Below are 20,735 nucleotides of genomic sequence, written 5' to 3'. Positions count from 1 at the left end.
AAAAAAAAAAAAAAAAAAAATACTAATCAAAATATAATCATATCTTAAAACTAATCATAGTCACATAATACACATAAAGTAGCCCTTGTGAATTCAGTCAGTGAGCAGGAAAAAAGATCAATTTGTCTAGCCACCGTGTTGAGCGTGCGCAGCGCCCGCGTGAGCGGCGCGAGTTGCAGCAGTATATGAGATATATATCCATTTGTTTCCGACACTAATCTCTGAGACAGCTTGACCGATTTTGACGGCGCTTTCTATTGGTAGATAGGTGATGTAAAAATAAGTAACTTATATAGAAATAAAATTACAATACCGCAATAAAATCAGTAACAGTGGTTTTATTTCAATGTCTAATATAAATTCATCCTCATCCTCAGAGCCTTTTTCCAACTATGTTGAGGTCGGCTTCCAGTCTCACTGGATGTAGCTGGGTACCAGTGCTTTACAAGGAGTGACTGCCCTATCTGACCCCCTCAACCCAGTTACCCTGGCAACCTAATACCCCTTCGTCAGACTGGTGTCAGACTTACTGGAGCGGGAAATTGCAAGTTATAAATATTTTCTCAAAAATATCCTTTGGGAGGAAAGAAGAAAAATAATCTAGATACAGAGTTTGCATTAAAACAAAACATGTATCTATCACTTTATTCAATACTTGCGTCTTACAACAAATAAATAGAATAGAACATACAAAAAAAAAATGAAAGAAAAAAAAATAAAATAAAAATAATATTTTTTTATTTCCAAAAAAATAATTTAACATGATCATTTACTTATATAATATACTGTAACATGGTAATAATCACAATGTACTACATTATACTGTGTGGCGGTACTTGGAACAAGGCATCGCGCGACGTTTAATATCAAGTCAATATCATTTGAAAATTATACATAGTGGTAATGAGAAAGCTATTGAAACACGGACAAAGGAAGGACAGAGAGGCCATTAGGCTGGTAGGTCAGGCGCCTTCTAGGTCAAAATTATCAGTTATGTCAACGATTTTTGGTTTTGCAAAAAATGTAAGTACCAAGGGAGGAGACAGTAACGTTCCTCGTCCCCCGAACACCCACATTTCTTAGAAGATTTTCCGTTACGACATCTCCGCTAATCATTTTGATTCTCCATATATTTTAACTACCACATTCTTGAAGATATTTTCTCTAAAATCCGGTTCCAATAGCATTTCTTTCAGGTTTTAACGCGCGACGCAAATAATCTACCTATTAACGTACTAAGTTCACTTTGATTTCGCGGCTTCTTCGGCTTCGAGCCTCTTGCGCATAGATTCGGGCATTTCCGCTGGTGGTGGGCGGGGCATGCGAAGCCAGACCTGTAAGTACAAGGATTTTTGTGAGTATATGTGAGTGGGGAAGTGAATAAGTATGCGTGTGTGTGTGTTCTCATTGAAGGTTTGTCTCCACGGTTCTTGTCAGTAGGAACAATTGGTAAATTTGTTTTTAATCATTGAGTAGTTATAAGACCAAGTGTATAGACAACATAAACGTCTGTTTGCTTAAAGCGAGTGTTTAAGTATGAATTTTTACGTTCAATTTTCAAAGAAAAACAGTTGTTTTAAGAAAAAAATATGCTGTGTTATCGAGTTGAAAGTAGTTTTAAGGTAACTAATGTTTATGTTGCCAGTGAACATGAGCCTAATTATAAATCAGAGATATTTTTCATGATATTTCTGTTTCTCAACTTTCTCTAGATCGTACCAAAGTTAATAGCGTCTCAAAAACACCACAATTCACTTCTCATAAACCATTTTTACGCTTCACCGAGCGTCGGTAGTGTCCTAGCTAACCTTTCTACTTTAGCTCGGAAGTTAGCCACAAACCGCCATTAACATTGACACGACAACTTCATATATATTATTACGTGAACATTCTTACCTTGACGGCGTCATAGATGAACCACTGCAGCGCGGTGAGGGTACCGATCATGATGATCCTGGGGCCGAGACCCTTCCAGACTCCCGCCCAGCCGAGCTTGCCGACAATGCTGCCTACTGTCGCTGTCTTGTCCTGGAAGTTGGGGAGTATTTGTTAGTGATACTGGTATGTGTGTTAATTCTTGTTGATTATTAATTTAACGGTGTGTTGAAGTAAGAACAAGAAGCTGCATTAGCATGTTAGGGTTTTGAGATATACCAATCTTGAATTGCTTGAGATTAGATTAGAGGCAGTCAAATGGTCCATTTTGGGTAGAAAATGTTTGTAAACAAGTGTACTAAATGTTCGTAAGTGAAAATCACAGGGTTCACTTGTTTACCAAAAAAATATTTACGAAAATTAAATGTTTTCGTAAGTGAAAGTTACAGGGTACTAGAACTTTTAACCATTTTTTGTATTGTTCTATATTTCCGTAACTTTACGTTTTTGTCGGAATTATAGATTAAATTTTATTTACTACAGATTTCCATAACCCCCCTATCCGTTATTTTCCGTTCAGAGTTTATGTTATGTGGAGCCAACGTCAAAATTCGAACTCTAAACGAAAATCAACGGATAGACTAGTTATAGAAATCCTCTATTGAATAATTAGAGTAATAAAACTATTGACATACCTGGTTAAGCTTGGACACGACGGTGTCGGCGGGATGCGAGACGATGGCGCAGAACACACCGGCGATGTAACCGGCCGCGAACGTCACCACCAGCTGCTCGCCCTTCGAGCACTGCTCACGGGGCTTCGGTACTACGAACTGTTGGGGAAAATATGGGTATTTTAATATTATGGAAGTTGAAGTTTATTTGAACATCCTTATCTCAGAAGTGGTCTGATTTGAAAAGCTAATAATCGCCTGCAAAAGGCCGTTAAGCTGAACCTAAACCTGTATCTAAGAACTGTACAACCTTAACATGCAAATAAATATTAATATTATTATATGCAAATATATAGAAGGAGTTTGAATTTGAGCTATTTCATCAAGTAAAGCTGTAGGCGACTTTTTATCCAAGTGCGCGATGTTGTTCTATGTTAATATGAAGGCGTAGACTAACTTACAAATAAAGACTGATAAACACAATTTGATGGTAAATAATAAAATGTTTTAGATGTCTCATTACTTCTGAAAATTGAGTGAAATAAGTGTACCATTGGTAATAACAATTTGATATCAGTTATCAAACTAAAAAAACCGCTAAAGCGAACAAATTAACTTTCTGCTACCAAAAATCTAATGAATTTTTGCAGTGATGTGGCAATATTTTTTTTTTTTTAAATAGTCAACATTTTTGGTGTTAAATAGCTTTATAATTTAAGTATATAACACCAAGCTTCTAACCTAGTCGGTAATACCATCAAAAATACACAATCCACGTACCTTATACAACAATTCCACGGTCTTCTCGAAGCAGGCGAACTTCATCATGGTATACGGGATCTGACGACCCCACAGCGGAGCCAGGCCCTTGTACAGAGTACCGTAGCCTTCATTCTGTACCATCTTAGGCCACGCCTCGCGGAGTGTGCTCGCGAAACCAGGCATGGTTTGGATGCGCACCTGTGAAGGGATGAAAGAGAGTGAAGATTAGCAGGTGTGCTTTTTTGGGGTATTTGTATAGTTTTGTAGTAAATAACTATATGTTTGTGACAGTATTGTGTAGGTAGTATGTATAGTTGTGTGAGCTTAATTTCTGTAACTACTGAATCAATTATATACTGTTTTTTTTTTAGTTATTTTAGAAACATAAACTTGTTAGCTTTTTACATCCGTTGATAACGATGCTAAATAAATCATGAAGTTCAAGGCTCAAGTCAGACTTTGGTAGATCGAGACGAATTTTTTCCGACTACCTGAATAGGATTTTCTGTCCGAAATTTTGTAGGACGTGTGCATTGCACCATTGTCTCCTACAAAAAATCGGTAATTAGTCGATTCAGTAGTTCGTTCATGTTAACCCACACATCCATAATACTAGAGTTACAATCTACTGTTGTTGAAGCCCTCAGATCTCATAATCTACCAGTCACGGGGCAACTCCGGCACTCTTGCGGCCACGCTACGTCCACGCGGCGTGAACGCAGGGCGACGTGTGACGTCACCGACACGCTAGTGCGCCGGCCTCCCTCTAGCGCTTGTGTTTCGTCATCGGGCAGATAATTACTACTTATAAATAATTGTAATACAAAGTGTTGATGACAATACGACAGTAAATTAAACTTTGCATAACATATATAAATATATTTGTATATATACAGTAGGTTAGGTATAGGAAATTAATAAACAGACTTCCCAAAAAGGAGGAGGTCCTTAATTTGTTATATGAATATTTTTTTTCCAATAAAGCAATGTAATACAGGATCGCGCGGCCGCGCTATTGCAGCTCTTATCACAGGTTAGTAAATCTAACCTATTTGTAATAGTGTTCTATTCAGTTTCTAATTTTATGCCATTTAGTGTAGATTGAAATTTTCATTTTTCTGTTTCTGATGCTAGTTTTTGTTATAAAAGGTTAAAATTACTCCTATGAACTAGTAATGTCCTTATTTTTATTTATAGTCATATTGTCATCAATTTGTGTAATATTGTTACCACTATGTTCTTACCTTAGTACAAACCCTACTACTCAGTTGCATTCAGTTAGACTGGGAGCCGACCCCAACATAGTTGGGCAAAGGCTAGGCAGATGATATATTCTTACCTTAGCAGCCTCCAGGGGTGACAGGGCGATATCAGCAAAGAATTCAGCAGTGGCTGAAGCAGCGAGGTACACACCAGTACGGTAAGTGTAGGCAGTTTCCTCGTCCAGGAGACCGGAGTAGGTCACTTTGAAGACTTCATATAGACCGAACTTGCAGAGACCCTGGGAAAGAGGTAAGTGGGTAAAATATGTGTGGTTTAGAGGGAAAAGATGGGTAAAGTTGTAAGGTTCTCATAGTATGTATGTCTTCAGTTGTTTTCAGTAGGAACAATTGGATATTTGGTTTAATCATTGGTGTTTAAGAAATAGATTAAGATATATATATTTTTTTACATGTTTAATAGTTTAACTAAAATCTAGATGATATGGTCTTTTATAAAATCTATGCATTTAACTAATTTAATCTTACAGTTACTTGGAAGATTTTCTTTTGTTGGATTCAACTTGCCATGTCATTGAGAGTTAATAAACTGGCTTAAAATGTAACCAATCAGAATGAAATTTATAACTGCTTTTTTGAGACTATTAATGTATCAGATACCCAGCTAGAGATTGTATACATACTTATGCAAATTATAAAAAAATTCCCATCATGTCTATTATGACACCTATTTTAATTTATTTTAAGATACAAAAAGGCATATATTGGTGTAAGTACCTAATTAATCTTTCTTTTACATAATAATCTGTTGGTTTTTCTTTATTACCTGTAGCGAGTAACCAATGAAGGTGGGTGCCCATCCCTTAGCGAGACCCCTCATGCCCTCCTCGGCGACTGACACCTTGAAGCCGTTGACTACATTCTTGTACTTGTCGGGGTCCACTTGCAGACGGCACTTCACCAGATCCAGGGGTACTACCGCTGTGTGGGTGATACCTGGGGACAGAAGGGATAATTAGTGATGATGATGTCCTCCTAGCCGATTATCGGCTACGGCGGCTGTTCTCATTTAAGGAGATTAGCCAACTGCGCGGGACATATTATAGTGCACGAGCATTTGCGTAGACACAGGTGCACTCCCTATTCCTTCACTCTCATAACCCGATGGGACGGCAATTCGACACGACCGGAAAGAGATCAGGCGCAGGACCGACATTGACTCTCCGATGCACGGGTGTATCAATCACCAACTTCCAGGCTCCGGGCTGCTTTGTGAGTCTTCTAAAACCCACAAAGCAATTTCGGCCCGACTCGGGAATCGAACCAGAGACCTCGCGCTCAGTAGCCGCACTTGCGACAGCTAGACCAACGAGAATTAGATCGAATTAGTGATAATAGGATGACAAGGATAGGTCATTTAACGAGAACTGTATTTCGTTCTGGGGACTGATAACAAAGAAGCCCCCTCTAGTTCATATGTATGTATGCCCATCTTAGCTAGCCCCATGAAATGTCAGTTAAGACGCGAGGCCTGGAACACAAGCAGCCCACTACATAGTTTTAAGAGGTACCTCCTTGACGGAAGGAAATTCAATTTGATTACGTAGCAAATTCGTAAGATAACGTCTGATAGAGAAGTATAATATGGGATTAGGGCAGGAGGATAATGATCAACATCCTCCTGCAACGGATTAGAATTACGTTATTAAGATTTATTAAACCGAAATACAAACTTTTACTTCTTAATCCAAAATTTCCAATTTCACGTGATTGCGATAAATCACTATGGACGATAAATCACTATCAACTTAGGACTTAAAACTTACGTAACAGTGAAAAAATATGTCATTTCAGTACGTTACGAAATAACACATTTTATCAGTAAGTTTTTATCTCAATTAATTTCATTTTCTGGGTGATTACTACAGGCATATCAGAATGCAATGCATGATTTTGATAACTTTTTAACTTGTATAAGAATTGATGGCTGAATATTCAAGTTTCTTTAAGTATCGTTTTATATTCTACATATAAGTCTTGTAAACTTTTGAATAGTCAGGTAGTTAGGTAGTAGTTCCTGATATATCGATACTAATATAATCATCATCATCATCATCTCTGCCATAGGACTGCTGAACATAGGCCTCTCTTTTAGATCTCCACAGATACCTGTTGGAAGCGACCTGCATCCAGCGTCTTCTGGCGACCTTTGTAAGGTCTAATATAATAAAGAGGATATATTATTTTTGTAAAGGCTACAAAACTACTGAAACGATTTAAAACATTCTTTCTCCATTGGGAAGCTAGACTATCCCCGAGTAACATAGAGGCTATATTTTGTCAAATAGCTAACTTCAGAATAGCAAAGTTACGTGACTCCAACTATACATATTTCTCAGCCTTCCCTTTCCTCATAACTAGTTGCATCAAGAATGTGACCACTAAAACTCAGTTCCGCAGTCCCAATCTACGTAAGACCACGTCAACATTACTGGGCGTTGGGCCAACGCTGAATTCACGGTTATACAATCACGAGACTTGGCCCAATGTTGGTGCAAATGTTTGTTACTAATATTGTAGCGATTAGCGTATTTGGTGAAGCTATTTTATTGAAAAGGTGTTTTGCTGAGTAACTGGTTTTATTTAGTGCAGTTAACACCATTATCGAGTAGATCAGTGTTTAACACTTCTTTTCTATTTATACGGTAAATAACTATGTATACTTATTACTAGTACAGTATCTTTGGATAAGGAAATATCTCTACTATTTAGGTACATACTAGGTTCTTCATAGATAAAAAAATTAAAATGTAAAAGCCAGATTTTCGACGTGCGGCACACACACGCACACAAATGTATCTTCTGGTGTACTCGTTCTAGAAAACAGTAACATATTGCGAGCGAACATTTCTAAAATGTCCGCGAACTTGCACCTTTGTATGCGAAAATTTTGGTGGAATCTTGCCTTAAGAAAAAGAGTAAAACTCTGAAACTCCTTGTTTTATAGGTGTAAAAGTAAGGAAATTAACCTAATGAAGTAAAATCTAGTCTAGAAGAGATAAAAGCAATGCAGACTTCACGTGTGAACTTTGGCCACTCAAGATAAAATAAACGTGTCTACTAACTGCGTATCAGTAATAATTTTATAGTCAAATGATGTAATCCGTATCATAGTGGGGCATTTTATAGAGAGAAATCTTTACTAATATGTATTGCTAGCTGTTTCACCCGCGTCCCGTGGGAACTGCTGCCCGTACCGGGATAAAATATAGCCTATGTTACTCAGGAAGAGTGTAGCTTTTCAACAGTGAAAGTATTCTTCAAATGTGTTCAGTAGTTTCGGAGCCTTTAAAATTATATAATTATTTAACATTTATATCAATAAACTAGCCGTTCCCCGCGGTATTACCCGCGCCCGGTGTATTTTTTGCCGCTCTGGTACATGGTGAGCAGTAGCGTCTACCTACACTTGGTATTGGTATACGCATATAAGTTATGCTACCCTGGTACATGGTGAGCAGTTGCATTGAAATTTCTTTATTGGTATACTTTACTAAGGTGAATTATGCTGTCCTATTACTTTACTTTTGTGGTTCTGCGGCATTCCGTAAGTTGGTTTTTGTCTAATCACTCCCGCCCCGGGAATCTTACTCGCAATTTTTTTTTCCTTATTTGCTCACCGTTTAGACCTACCCTGGACTACGACAAACATTTTAAAACCAAAATCAGCTCAATCGGCCCAGCCGTTCTCGAGTTTTAGCGAGACTAACGAACAGCAATTCATCTTTATATATATAGAGAAAGACGATTCATCCGATTTGGCAAAATTCTTAAAAAGGAATAGATTAAAATCGATTTCTACCAAGTTTAAGTACTTTCAGAAGTAAAAATACAATTGTTTCAAATTTCCAGACTATCAAATTCTAAAATAAGATAATAATAATATGATTATCATACACAAACGTGCATTTATCTAAAGCCAGCCTTGCCCGTGATTGAAGACGTTTTGGCGCGGATAATGTCAAGCACAGATTATAAATAATCAGCTGTTATCGACGCTCTACTTTATCTATGGGTTGGGCAAAGAGGTTATAATGTAGGTAAATATTTATACTATTATAGGCCTTTGTCATATATAAAAATAGGATTAGGTTCTATAGCTGAGTGGTTTATCTGTAGATTAGGCTATTCTAAGTTTTCTCACACAGAAGCCAGAAAATCTATTATTTGGTCTATTTCTGGGACATGATATAATCCCATAATTAAATTGTGGGTGTACATATATCAAATAGAAAAAACATTACTATGTATTTTCTTAGGCAACAAAGAAAATTGGACCGCTATGCACAGCTGGGAAATGCCTAAACCAATTATGATAGTCAAAATTATACTTTAAACATTACAGATGTATGTACACGCCATTATACATAGACTAGTGACCCCTGGCTCCCTGCCACATACAGTACGCATGATAGATGTTTTCTATTTAAAGATACAAACAAATAAAACGTTTTAAAAAGTTTAAATTCGATTCCAGGTCAGGCAAGTACCGATGCAACTTTTCCAAATTGGTGTGTACTTTCTAAGTATATCTTAGACACCAATGGCTGATTTAAAAGGTGAAGGAAAACATCTCGGGGAAACCTGGACTATAAAAAAGTCTGAAATCATCAACCAGCAATGAGCGAGGGTTGTGATTAACGCTCAATCCTTCTCTGTGTGAGAAGAGGCCGCAGCTCAGCAGTGGGACGATAAAAAGGCTGATGATGATGATGTCCTCCTATCCGATTATTATCGGCCACAGCGGCTCTTCGTATAAGATCAGCTGCGCAGGACATATTGTAGTGCACGCACATTTGCTTGGACACAGGTGCACTCACTATTCCTTCACTCTCATAGCGCAATACGACGGTAGTGTACACGTAACAAGTATTGTACACATAGTCGACAGTTAATTATAGTCAGCGCTAATGACACCGTGACACTTTGAAGGCAAGGCTGTTGCGTGACATTGATGCATTCTCCCCGAAGAAACGTAAGGCGTGGCCACGTGTAATCAATTGTTTAAGCGTTTTAAATATTTAATGAAAGATTTCCGGAGCTCGCTCTTAGGGATAAAACATCCCATTATGTCACCTACTTTAATTATTTCTAAGATCAAAAATGTAAGTTTCCAATAAAGTATATCTATCTAATACAACATTTACAATATCCGTGAAACAAAATTAACCCTTACTTCCAATTACAGTTGCCTTGCTGAGCAATCAACTGACCTCAAAAATATATAAAACAATAATTTTATTGGATAGAGGAGGAAAATCGTTAAAAATATACCGTTCCCCCCCTCATCCCTTTATTAGTTGTCTATTGATGGCTTGGCAAATCAAAAGTCGACTAGACTAGGACAGCTGAAAATCCATATGCCATTAGGATAAGTTTTATTCAATCCTCTTAGTAGTACGAGGGTGATTGTCCGTCATCGAAGCCAAAAAACGTCCACTGCTAGACTCTGGACTTCTGCCTCCCTCAATCTTGCCGGACTTGACAATGCTGTCGCCCGATATGACAACAGGACGCTAGATTTGAGATCGCGGGCACTTATATTAATTATTAATATATAATTAATAATGAATATAAGTGCAATTAATAATATAGGCACCACCTTGGAAATGTTATGTCAGAAAATCCTATACATTATTTAGGTCTTAGGTTGTCAAGATATTCAAGTTGGTATTACTTACTCTGGGTGATTCAATGGCGGGTGTGAGTTCAGTAGCTTGACACTGGGCGGGCGTCAGGGGGCCGCGGAATGGCGAATTCCGGGCCATATCTACCAGGGACGAGAACATTATTCTGCCTCCCTCAATCTTGGAGGAATTTGCCCATACTCAAAGCGACAAGCTTGTTGATTATTTATTTATTATGAAGTATAACTTACCGCAAGACAGGACACCACCAAGACCGCACAGGGCGAAGTATTTGGGGGACGCGAACTCGCAGGAGTCACCTTCGACCACAGCCGCGGCCGCCATACCGCTCTGAGGAACAACCAGGAAATATGGATCAGTTTATAGTCACTCTCTATCTCTGATAGTTACTGTCGGTCCTACAGAAAATCTAAACTGATATTATAAATCCGATGAATGTTTGTTGTTCAGTTGAATACGATGTTTAGATGGCCCATTATTGAGGAAGACTTTAGGCTTCGTGATGATACTTTTAGCTACATAGATAGACGAGTAGCCGGGGCTGCTGGTTTCGAATGAGTTACCGCGGCCCTGGTACACAAAGGGCTCCAAAAGGAACATAGGTTGGTTTGGGACAGTCTGACACTCTACGGACTCCCGCTGCTCCCACAACGGAAAAAGGTAATTTGATGATTTTCCACCGTAAAAAAGAAACAGATACTGTTTAAACCACCGTGCCATCTTCCAAAGGAATCGAAATGCCGGAACCTACCACTATATCTTTGCATGAAATGTGGAAATATACCGCAACCCCATTTATACAATGTGGGTCTTATTTTGGTAGTCAGCCCCACCATGTTCCTTGTAGAGCCCTTTATGTACCAGGGCCGCGGTAACTCGCACGAAAAATCCCGCAGTTCCAAGGCCTTGAATGGCCTCGAAGTGATTTTGTATTTCGTCAGTTATTTTCGTAAAGATGACGCCAGTCGTCATCGGTAAACGCATTCGATATTGATAAGAAAATTTTGTAGCTAAGTAGGTATCGACGCCTTAGAGTGAAAACCTCGTAAGTGCAAGAGATAACTTTTCAGGATAATGATTGGTATTCGATATTTTTTACGATTATCTTCCAAGAAATGCAATAAAAAAATATTGAGAAAAAATGCATTTTTCAGGATAAGGATTAGTATTCCATATTTTTTACGATTATCTTCCAAGAAATGCAATAAAAAAATATTGAGAAAAAATGCATTTCCGAGGTTTTCATTCTAAGACGACGGTATTGACATCGATAAAATTATACAGTTAAAAGATATCCATACTAATGATATAAAGCTGAAGAGTTTGACTATTTTCAGGAACTACTCGTCCATTTTTTTCAGTGTTACATAGGCCATTTATCGAAGAAGTCTATAGACTACCTTTTAATCTAGCACTGAAAGTACGGACGAAACCGCAGACGGAACCTAGTTTAACATAATTTTATCGATAAGAATAGTACCTATCCATCAATTTGAGTACCTATTGAGTGATGACATATGCAGTACATAATGTATCCTAACCAAATACCTGTAATACCGTATCTCTGTAAATAAAGATTCATATTCTATCACCCAGCCAGTTCTGTCATTGAACATCCTTGGCAGTCGTTACGGGTAGTCAGAAAGTCGTCAGAAAGTCGAAAGCCAGTAAGTCTGTCAAGTCTAACCAAGGGGTATTGGGTTGCCCGGGTAACTGGGTTGAGGAGGTCAGATAGGCAGTCGCTTCTTGTAAAGCACTGGTACTCAGCTGAATCCGGTTAGACTGGAAGCCGACCTCAACATAGTTGGGAAAAAGGCTCGGCAGATAAGGTGAAATCCACGGTTTCACCCGTGTCCCGTGGGAACTACTGTCCTTACTGGGACAATATATAGCCTATGTTACTCATTCGATAAATTTCTCTGACATAGAAACACAAAACCTCTGTCCATTTCTTTAGAAGTATTTATACTTTGAAATTAAAACATTTTTTCCACAATCACCATCCACGGTGATGATTTTAAAGGCGGCGTTGACCTCTTCAAGGTCATTTCTGGCCACGACTCAATTTCTGTTTAGCACGTGTTAACTTTGTGTGTGTGATTGATTACTCCATTCAATTAGAGAGTATTAAGTATCAATGATTATGTCAGTAGGTAAACTTGATTATGATTTTTAACCGACTTTCAAAGAAAGAGGTTCGGAGTTTGACCTGTTTTGGACCCACGCACATGTTTTATATGCGACTATGGGCTGATTTTTCAAGAGCCAGATAAAACGTCAAGTAGCTAACTGATCAATAACTTTATCTGATTCTTTAACGAACCAATAAAGAGTTTCAATTTTTCAAAGCATAGTTACCAGTCAGTTTACTACCTGACCTTTTTTTGTGACTAGCTTCACACTACATCTGTGTGAGCGAGACGCGCTTATGAACATTTACAGATCTAAGAAAGAGACAAACAATTTTCAACTTAATGACAGCGGTTGTCACATTTTAGAGGGAATCATAACATAACCTTAAACTTTGACGACTCGTCTTCGTGTTAATATTTATTTTCCGTTCGAATTTATTGTTTGCTGTTTGTGTGTTGTGTGTAATCATGGAAAATATCGTAAAACGTGAACGTTCCACGAATTTTAACAAAAGCGAAATAAGATTATTGACTGAATTGGTGGCAAAACACCGTACTATAATTGAAAATAAGCAGACAGACGCCGTAACCAATAAAGAAAAGGAAGCAGCGTGGATAAAAATCAGTTCATTATTTAATGCGGCTACGGGATTTACAGCGAGGAGTACCAAGAGCCTGAAGCTTAAATATGAAGGCATAAAAAAGGAAACCAAAAAAACATTGGCCAAACATCGGCAAGAGCTGTACAAAACTGGTGGCGGGCCCTCTTCAGCCCCAGAGGTTACAGATATACAGGAGAGGGTTATCGCGATATGTTCGAATATCAATGGGCTGGATGCTCGAAATGACAGCGACAAAATTCCAGGTATGAAGTCAAATATTTTAAAATATTTTTTGTTGATGTTACCATGGGAATTGATATAGTGTTTATGAAAACAAAAGTAATAACGCACTACATTTATCTTTAGCATCTTTCTAAGCAGTTTGTGTATTGTTGTTTTTTTTTTTCAGAACCTTTAGAACTGGAAGAGACTGCTAAAGTTGACCCGCTATCGTTGCCACTGCAATCATTAGAAAATAATTTAGTAATTGTACCATGTGATGACGATATTCCGTGTACTTTAGGTAAAATATCTAATTAATAATAAATAACTTTAGAAAATAACTAAACATGTGCTGTAATTAATCTCTGGCTGCAGAATGGAAAAGAATAAATGTTTGATTTTTACTCATATCCTTGATAGATTTATGATCACATGATGGCCACTGATTTTTTTACAGAATGTTCAACCTATATATATTTATTTAATGTAAAATGAAAAACAAGGACCTGAATATATTTTTTTGTTTTAGATCAAGAAGAGTTTTGCCCGCAACAGGATTTAAAGGAGAAAGTTAACAGTGAAATTGGAAATGGTATTTTAATTTATTGAAAAAAAAGTACATAGTATAATAGTGTAATTAAATATAATAGTAAATTAATTTGTTTTCAGACAAGGCCTTTGATGACTTTCAATCTATAGAGATACAGGATATGGAAGTGGATCAAACTGAAAAAGGTATGTCTTTATCAATTTTCCAGTTCATTTATTTACATTGTATAAAATAACATTAATTAAAACTTATCATTATTTTCAGAGAATAAGTGGTCTTCATGGAAGCCAAAGGCTTTAAAAACTAAGATTAGTCCATACTTGAAAAGTAATCAAAAAATTACTAAAGTTGGAGTGACTGCAAAACTGGACCATTTAACTGAATCTCGCTTAGAGCTAGTGAAGCTCCAGAAGGAAATTGCCATAAAAGAGCATGAGTTTGTCAAACAGGCACACTTATTAAAAATGCAGAACCTGCATAATGATGAAAGAAGGAAGCAGGAAATGCATGAAGTACTATTAAGTAAGCTCCGTACTGGTGTAAATTATGGAACAAGTCCTTTAGAAATAATAAATAAAGATTTATAAAATGTTTTTTTTTTTTCATTTACCTATTCAACAAAACAAGGATCTCTTTAGTCTTTGACCATTTTTTATTGTAATGTGTGTGTTTAGTTCCAATAAATTAATTTTTTATCACTACAAACCCAGACTGTTAAATTCTAATAATCCTATTCAAAAGCAGTGAATACCTCACCACAAATTATTTGATTATAACAATATGATTACTGTAAAGTGGAGGTATAATAAAAAGAACACATTGTAGTTATAAAATTGTGTTTATTAATATATCATTACTAGTTGATTAGACTTTCAAAATATTCTAACATAGAGTCCCTTGTACTATTGTGTTGGTGTCCTGGCTGGTCAGCAATGAGAGTTTCAAATTGTGGTTGTTGTGGTATGTGGACTTCAGGATCCACAGGTGGTTCGCTTTCATTTCTAATTCTTGCAAGATTATGTAAAATTGCTGTTGCTACAATAATGTCTTGAGCGAGAGGGATTCGGCACCGCATTCCTATACTTAACACAGGAAATCTCCTTTTCCAAACCCCGAAACATCTCTCAATTACATTTCGAGTACGAATATGAGACTCATTATATAGTCTTTCGGCTTCTGTTCGAGGATCACTTAACGGAGTTAGTAAATAATGATTTAAGAAATAACCACTGTCACCTAGGACCAGTCCATTCTGAAATCTATTAGTATCAAACTGAAACTTTGCTGCAGAGTTTGAGAATATCAAACTGTCATGTGTTGAACCTGGCCATCGTGTTACTATATCTTCAAATTTTAAGTCGCTAGTACACATAGCTTGCACATTCAATGAGAAGAAACCTTTTCGATTTCTGTAGTCTTCTGCAGTATTGCCACCTGGTGAAATTATCTTGATGTGAGTACAATCCAATGCCGCTATAACCCTCGGAAATCGGGCAATATTAAAAAATCCTTCCTGTACTAATAATATTTCTTCTCTGTTAGCTGGCAATGTAACAAATTCCTGGCGAAGAGAGGCAATTGCTTCAGTAACTTTTCTTATAATTTTGCTCGCAGTTGAGTTGTGTATTCCAGCAAAATCACCTATCGTAATGTAGAAACTACCACACGCATAGAACCGCAAAGTCAGAAGTAATTGTTGTAAAGCTGGAACAGAATTGTTTCTGAAAAATAAAAAAATAATATATAGGTATCTTTCAATGTTACCTAGATCGTAGTCAATATACAAAAATCTCGTTTTTATTATTTATATAGAAAATAATTCTTACCTGTTTGTTACGTTGGCGATTTTACTTTCAATGAGGGTTAATAAAAATTGCACAGTACTTTTTTCGAGACGAAATCTCCTATGAAATTTCTTATCATCCCATAGAGACATATTATCAGGTCTCTCTCTAATAACTCTTTCTCTTCTCTCTGACTCTAAATAATTTAGCACTATATCATCTTCCTCGATTGTTTCGTCGTCGATAGAATCAAAAATATCCATTATTTTATAATTTAGGAAGCAAGAACACAAGTATAACCTACAAAAACGAACGCGCGTGATTGCAGAAATGACAAAATATCTGAGTTATCTGACCGTTAGCGCGCTACCTGGCCCGTAAAGGGCCAGATAAATTTATCGGCTGGATAGAGAGTTTACCTGACCGTTAGGGCCTATCTGTCAATTGAAAAATTGAGATTCTCGCTAACTGTGGAATAAACCTTATCTTTCCCTTTATCTGACCATTGAAAAATCGGCCCTATGTCAAGTGTGGCTTTTTGATGCAGTTTTCGGCATAGTATTCGTCAGAACTCTGTTTTATTTTATTCTAGAAGCGGAGATAGATTCAGGTACTTATATAACCAAAATGGCTCAGTAGTCTTATGAGGTAAAAAGCATTTATTTCTATTTTGGGCTAGACTTTGATTAACAGAACTGGTGTGCAATCATAATGTCCAGATAAATCCAGTTTGCTCAAATTTTGCCAATTGTCAATTGTAAGTAGGCAATTATGGGTGACTCAGGTTGAGTTCCCGATTTTTTTGTGACGTCCAAATTCAACGCTCTCTTTGATATGAAAAACTATACTTTTTACAGATTTAAAAAAAGGAGGGATAGTATGTTTTTTTTAGTATGCCTTTGGTGTTCTATCTGATAGTTTCCTATACACATTTTTAGCTTTACATACTTCCAATTTTTGAATATTTAAAATTCTATTCCAATTTCAAATACGCCCTCAGCTCTCATAATCTATGGTCATCGGGCAACTGCAGCCGCATCGCCCGCGCCGGCCACGTTGCCGTGTTGCCACGACAAGACGACGTCAACTCGTCGTCAACACGACGCGTACGAGACGGCCACTCCCCCTCTGGCATGAGTTCTCATCATTGGGCGATTTTTCTGATAAATTATATTCTAAGCAAGTAACTTTGCAGCTCTGAAGTTGGTTATTAACTTTAAATAGGTACGTCATTAAAAATTACTATTATCCAGGAAATTCTGATAAAGCCTGCGTTATAATCATGATTCAGCTATAATATGTATTGATTGCACTTCAACTAACAAGTTTATTATAGTGCACTTGAATCACAACTGAATATGTAAAATACCTCGTATTTGGACTTATATTCTTTGTATTGATGAGAACTTCTCACTTGTATGGATAGTGACAACTATTCGTATCACTGAAAAGCTTTAAATAAAAAACTTTTTTACAAAAAAATTAAACCGACTTCCCAAAACACTAAAAAGCAAAAAAAAAACTATTTTTAGGTGCATCGGCCTAGAAGTCGGCGTCTAATGTTGTAATGTTTTGATGTTACTAAGTTAATTTTGCCTATGAACTAAACAACTGCTTTGACTCTACAAATCTTACACTAAGTGTAAAATGTTGCTATCAATATGTAAAATGATTCTTTTAACCGGATGAAACAGGAAAGATTTGTCACAAAACTGTTTTCGGACGAACTGACGGACGAAACCTAGCGCCAAGGCGGTCCCTAGACATGATGATGCAGGCGCCGGACTTGACAATGCTGTCGCCCGATATGACAACAGGACGTTAACAGGACGAATAATATAGGCACCACCTTGGAAATGTTATGTCAGAAAATCCTATACATTATTTAGGTCTTAGGTTGTCAAGATATTCAAGTTGGTATTACTTACTCTGGGTGATTCAATGGCGGGTGTGAGTTCAGTAGCTTGACACTGGGCGGGCGTCAGGGGGCCGCGGAATGGCGAATTCCGGGCCATATCTACCAGGGACGAGAACATTATTCTGAAACAAAAGAAAAACAGTTTATTAAGCTATCATGAAGAAGTTAATGCATCAAAGAGCACGTAAATGCCGGTCCTGCGCCTGATCTCTCTCCAGTGGTGTTGGATCCCACCCAAAACAAAAATGTGAAAGACTGCCAAGTTCGATAATATGGGAATGCTTCGCCTATAAAAGAAGTGAGATCTGAATAAGTACCAAGTTCCATACACATACCTCAGTTAAAAATAGTTACTTTTTAATGATGTTACTTGGCAAGTTTTCATACACCTTGTTATAAACCTACTAAACGCAATGAATCAAGTATTTAATTTTCTATTAAAACTTGCCAAGTAATCATCATTAAAAAGTAACTATTTTTAACTGAGGTATGTGTATGGAACTTGGTACTTATTCAGATCTCACTTCTTTTATAGGCGAAGCATTCCCATATTATCGAACTTGGCAGTCTTTCACATTTTTGTTTTGGGTGGGATTTCATTTATTTTTGTAAGGTTGTTTATTTTATTTTTTTCTTATGATGAAGTTAGTTAAAGAAATGTCTCATTTATACTATCTTTTAGATTTTTTAATATGCACTATGTTTCTTACAAAGAAATGAACTAGATTAACTATGACTAGATTTACCAACTGACTGACATGACATGTTATCATATATTATGTTCGTGGATCAAAGTTACACATTCGTTATTTTCGAAAGTGATTCACACTTGGCCGTTTTCAGATTTTTACTTTACTTTGACTAAATACAAACCTTTGTACCATTCGAAGATATATTATATAAATATAGATAAATTTAGTTCGTTTTAGTTCCTTAGGGGTATAAATTTACACTGGGTATAAAACACCTTCATTATTTTGAAACCGACTCACACTTGGCTATTTTCAGATTTTTTCCTTTACCTTGACATAAAGACCTACCTCCATGCCAAATTTCAAGTCAATACGACCATTGGAAGTGGTCTAGGTTTTTGATGAGTGAGTCAGTGAATAAGTGAATCAGTGAATAAGTGAATCAGTGAATAAGTGTATAGTAAAAATAGCGATTTTCTGACGTCAATATCTCAAGACCTACAATAGGTATATTAATGAAATTTTGTATTTTAGATAACTGAGGGGGTCTCAACAGATACTAGAAATTTGATATGCGTAAATAAAATAGATTTTGAGTTACAGGGGGGTCGAATTTGGCCCGAAATGGTTCGTGTAATATAACCCACGGCCGGTGTGTCGCCTTTTTTGCTCGAACTTGGCGGACACACTGCCGTGTGTCTAGATTGTCATCCCATCGCACCTGTGTCTGCCAGTCAGAAGCCAGAAAGTGTGACAACTGGTATCTGGTTGCCCGGGTTACTGGGTTGTAGAGTTCAGATAGGCAGTAGCTTCATGTAAAACACTGGTACTCAGCTGCATCTAGTTAGACTGGAATCTGACCCCAACATAGTCTATCCAGGCAGATGATGATGATTGGCAGAGTAATTACTTTAATTATATGTACATTAGTGTACACATAGTTGCTAAAAGAAATTGCAATGTTGCTATGCAGTTTCTTGCGCCAATATTATGCAGCTGTGAAAGTGAATAGTGGCTGTTTTTGTTACAGGGCTGTACCTTGAACTATCATGCAAATAGTTCTAAACATACTTTTATAATACCTTCATGGTAGCTTAACTCTTATACAACCAATGCTGGCTGGATATGAACTGGGTCAATCAATATTCCATAGACTACAGAGTATTGACCTTATCTATTGTTTAAGGAAAAATTTGCATTATATGCAGATTTAATTGGTAACTTCTTTTAAATTTTTAGACTTAACATGCCTTTTTTTATTGTTTACCTAGTAGTAATATAGTAAATCTTGGTATTATAGGCAAACAACAAATTCAATTCGTTATATCAGAAATATGACCACAGCAACAAAAAAAACTGCCTTGGGATGACCCACTGACCAAAATGTGAAAAGGATTTTATAAAATTATAATAGAAGGTTATCCGATAATTTTAATCAATAACCCATGTAAATTATATTGACATCATAAATAACTTTTATGACCATGTATTTATAATTATTTACAAATTATATTGTATTTTTATTAAAAAAATAAAATATTATTTTGTAAAATTCACCCTACATGAACAACTGTATACCTACATGATGTTTTTAAATCCTGTTAAGTAAATTAAATATTAGCCGACTAATTAAAAATTTAACACTTTATACTGAAAAAATTACGAAACGACCAAAATTCAATGTCACTGTCTTAGGATATAAGGTTAGGTAACGAAGACTAGATTTTCTATTGTTTTACCATTAAAACTATTAACAACACATTTTAATTAACATAAATAACGAAATAAAGGTTCAGCTGAAAAAATCTAGCGCCAAAATTACTACGTAGGCATAGATTCGCGAACTTTTTTTCCCTAATCAATACTGCTTTAGACCGGGGAATGTCAGTTCAGCCTACGAGATTCGATAAATTAGCACTCAATATTAATACCACGATTTCATACACCGTTGATTTTTTCTATAATTTCGTTAAAAAAATTAGATATATCAAAATAATAAATGGGGCAAGGTCACGTGCAAACATAATTTCATTAACGTTACGTAAGGGAAACACCGATGCGATATTCTCCAGTGCGTCATTTCATAGCCTTCTATTACAGAAATTATGAAAGAAGAAGCGTTAGATGTCGAGCTAAGAGTAATAAAACAAACGTATTCTTTACTTACATGTTTTAAATCCGATCGAAACTACTCAACACACCGTGAACACACCGCACCGCGCCTGACGCACAGTGCTAAAGGAAACAGTAGTGACAATGCCAGCGCCATAACGGATGTTACATAATCACGTGGGTATTTTTAAGATGGCAACACTTGCATATACGTCAAATTACTTAAGCGGCATACACACCTCTGTTTTTTATATTTATACAGAGAATTCGTTTGCATTTCTTAAAAGGTTTTGGCCTTTTATGAACCAAGTGGGTTTAAAGTAGTTGGTTAGTTTAGTCAAATTCACCAAGGTGAATCCGGTGATTGGTAGCGGGAAATTCGTTTTTTTTTTATTATTTATTTTACCTAAATGGACATTTTGTATAAGGCGCAATCTTATCATTCACTGTAATAATATAATGAAATGAGGTCATAATGGGTTTT

At 36.6% G+C, this 20,735-nt stretch overlaps 3 protein-coding genes across 3 annotated transcripts; 1 reads left to right on the top strand and 2 right to left on the bottom strand.

Annotated features, from left to right (window-relative positions):
* Nucleotides 1-716: 716 nt before the first annotated feature.
* On the bottom strand, nt 717-20,455 carry LOC124643968 (phosphate carrier protein, mitochondrial-like). The gene is made up of 9 exons (XM_047183102.1): nt 20,307-20,455; nt 17,458-17,569; nt 10,470-10,569; nt 5,358-5,527; nt 4,651-4,812; nt 3,330-3,509; nt 2,571-2,708; nt 1,897-2,028; nt 717-1,334 (listed from the first exon to the last, which is right to left on the bottom strand). Exons 2-9 carry the CDS (start codon nt 17,563-17,565, stop codon nt 1,242-1,244), a joined length of 1,083 nt encoding a protein of 360 aa, XP_047039058.1. The 5' UTR covers nt 17,566-17,569; nt 20,307-20,455; the 3' UTR covers nt 717-1,241.
* LOC124643970 lies at nt 12,487-14,338 on the top strand. Its single transcript, XM_047183103.1, has 5 exons — nt 12,487-13,236; nt 13,383-13,496; nt 13,725-13,787; nt 13,865-13,930; nt 14,010-14,338. Exons 1-5 carry the CDS (start codon nt 12,840-12,842, stop codon nt 14,330-14,332), a joined length of 963 nt encoding a protein of 320 aa, XP_047039059.1. The 5' UTR covers nt 12,487-12,839; the 3' UTR covers nt 14,333-14,338.
* Nucleotides 14,565-17,449, bottom strand: LOC124643967 (putative nuclease HARBI1). Its single transcript, XM_047183101.1, has 2 exons — nt 15,572-17,449; nt 14,565-15,466 (listed from the first exon to the last, which is right to left on the bottom strand). Exons 1-2 carry the CDS (start codon nt 15,790-15,792, stop codon nt 14,602-14,604), a joined length of 1,086 nt encoding a protein of 361 aa, XP_047039057.1. The 5' UTR covers nt 15,793-17,449; the 3' UTR covers nt 14,565-14,601.
* Nucleotides 20,456-20,735: the final 280 nt, after the last annotated feature.

Source organism: Helicoverpa zea, chromosome 29, assembly GCF_022581195.2.
Source record: "Helicoverpa zea isolate HzStark_Cry1AcR chromosome 29, ilHelZeax1.1, whole genome shotgun sequence".
In the NCBI taxonomy this organism is placed as follows: Eukaryota; Metazoa; Arthropoda; class Insecta; order Lepidoptera; family Noctuidae; genus Helicoverpa; species Helicoverpa zea.
This window is presented reverse-complemented; position numbering and strand designations above follow the sequence as displayed.

Excerpts from the sequence above, each read along its gene's own strand:
- LOC124643970 (XM_047183103.1), top strand. The coding sequence starts at position 12,840 with ATGGAAAATATCGTAAAACGTGAACGTTCCACGAATTTTAACAAAAGC. Across the intron at positions 13,237-13,382 it reads TGACAGCGACAAAATTCCAG|AACCTTTAGAACTGGAAGAG; the intron begins GTATGAAGTCAA and ends TTTTTTTTTCAG. Across the intron at positions 13,931-14,009 it reads AGTGGATCAAACTGAAAAAG|AGAATAAGTGGTCTTCATGG; the intron begins GTATGTCTTTAT and ends CATTATTTTCAG.
- LOC124643968 (XM_047183102.1), bottom strand. The coding sequence starts at position 17,565 with ATGTTCTCGTCCCTGGTAGATATGGCCCGGAATTCGCCATTCCGCGGC. Across the intron at positions 5,528-10,469 it reads TGGTGGTGTCCTGTCTTGCG|GTATCACCCACACAGCGGTA; the intron begins GTAAGTTATACT and ends TTCTGTCCCCAG. Across the intron at positions 4,813-5,357 it reads TCATTGGTTACTCGCTACAG|GGTCTCTGCAAGTTCGGTCT; the intron begins GTAATAAAGAAA and ends CCTCTTTCCCAG.
- LOC124643967 (XM_047183101.1), bottom strand. The coding sequence starts at position 15,792 with ATGGATATTTTTGATTCTATCGACGACGAAACAATCGAGGAAGATGAT. Across the intron at positions 15,467-15,571 it reads ATCGCCAACGTAACAAACAG|AAACAATTCTGTTCCAGCTT; the intron begins GTAAGAATTATT and ends TTTATTTTTCAG.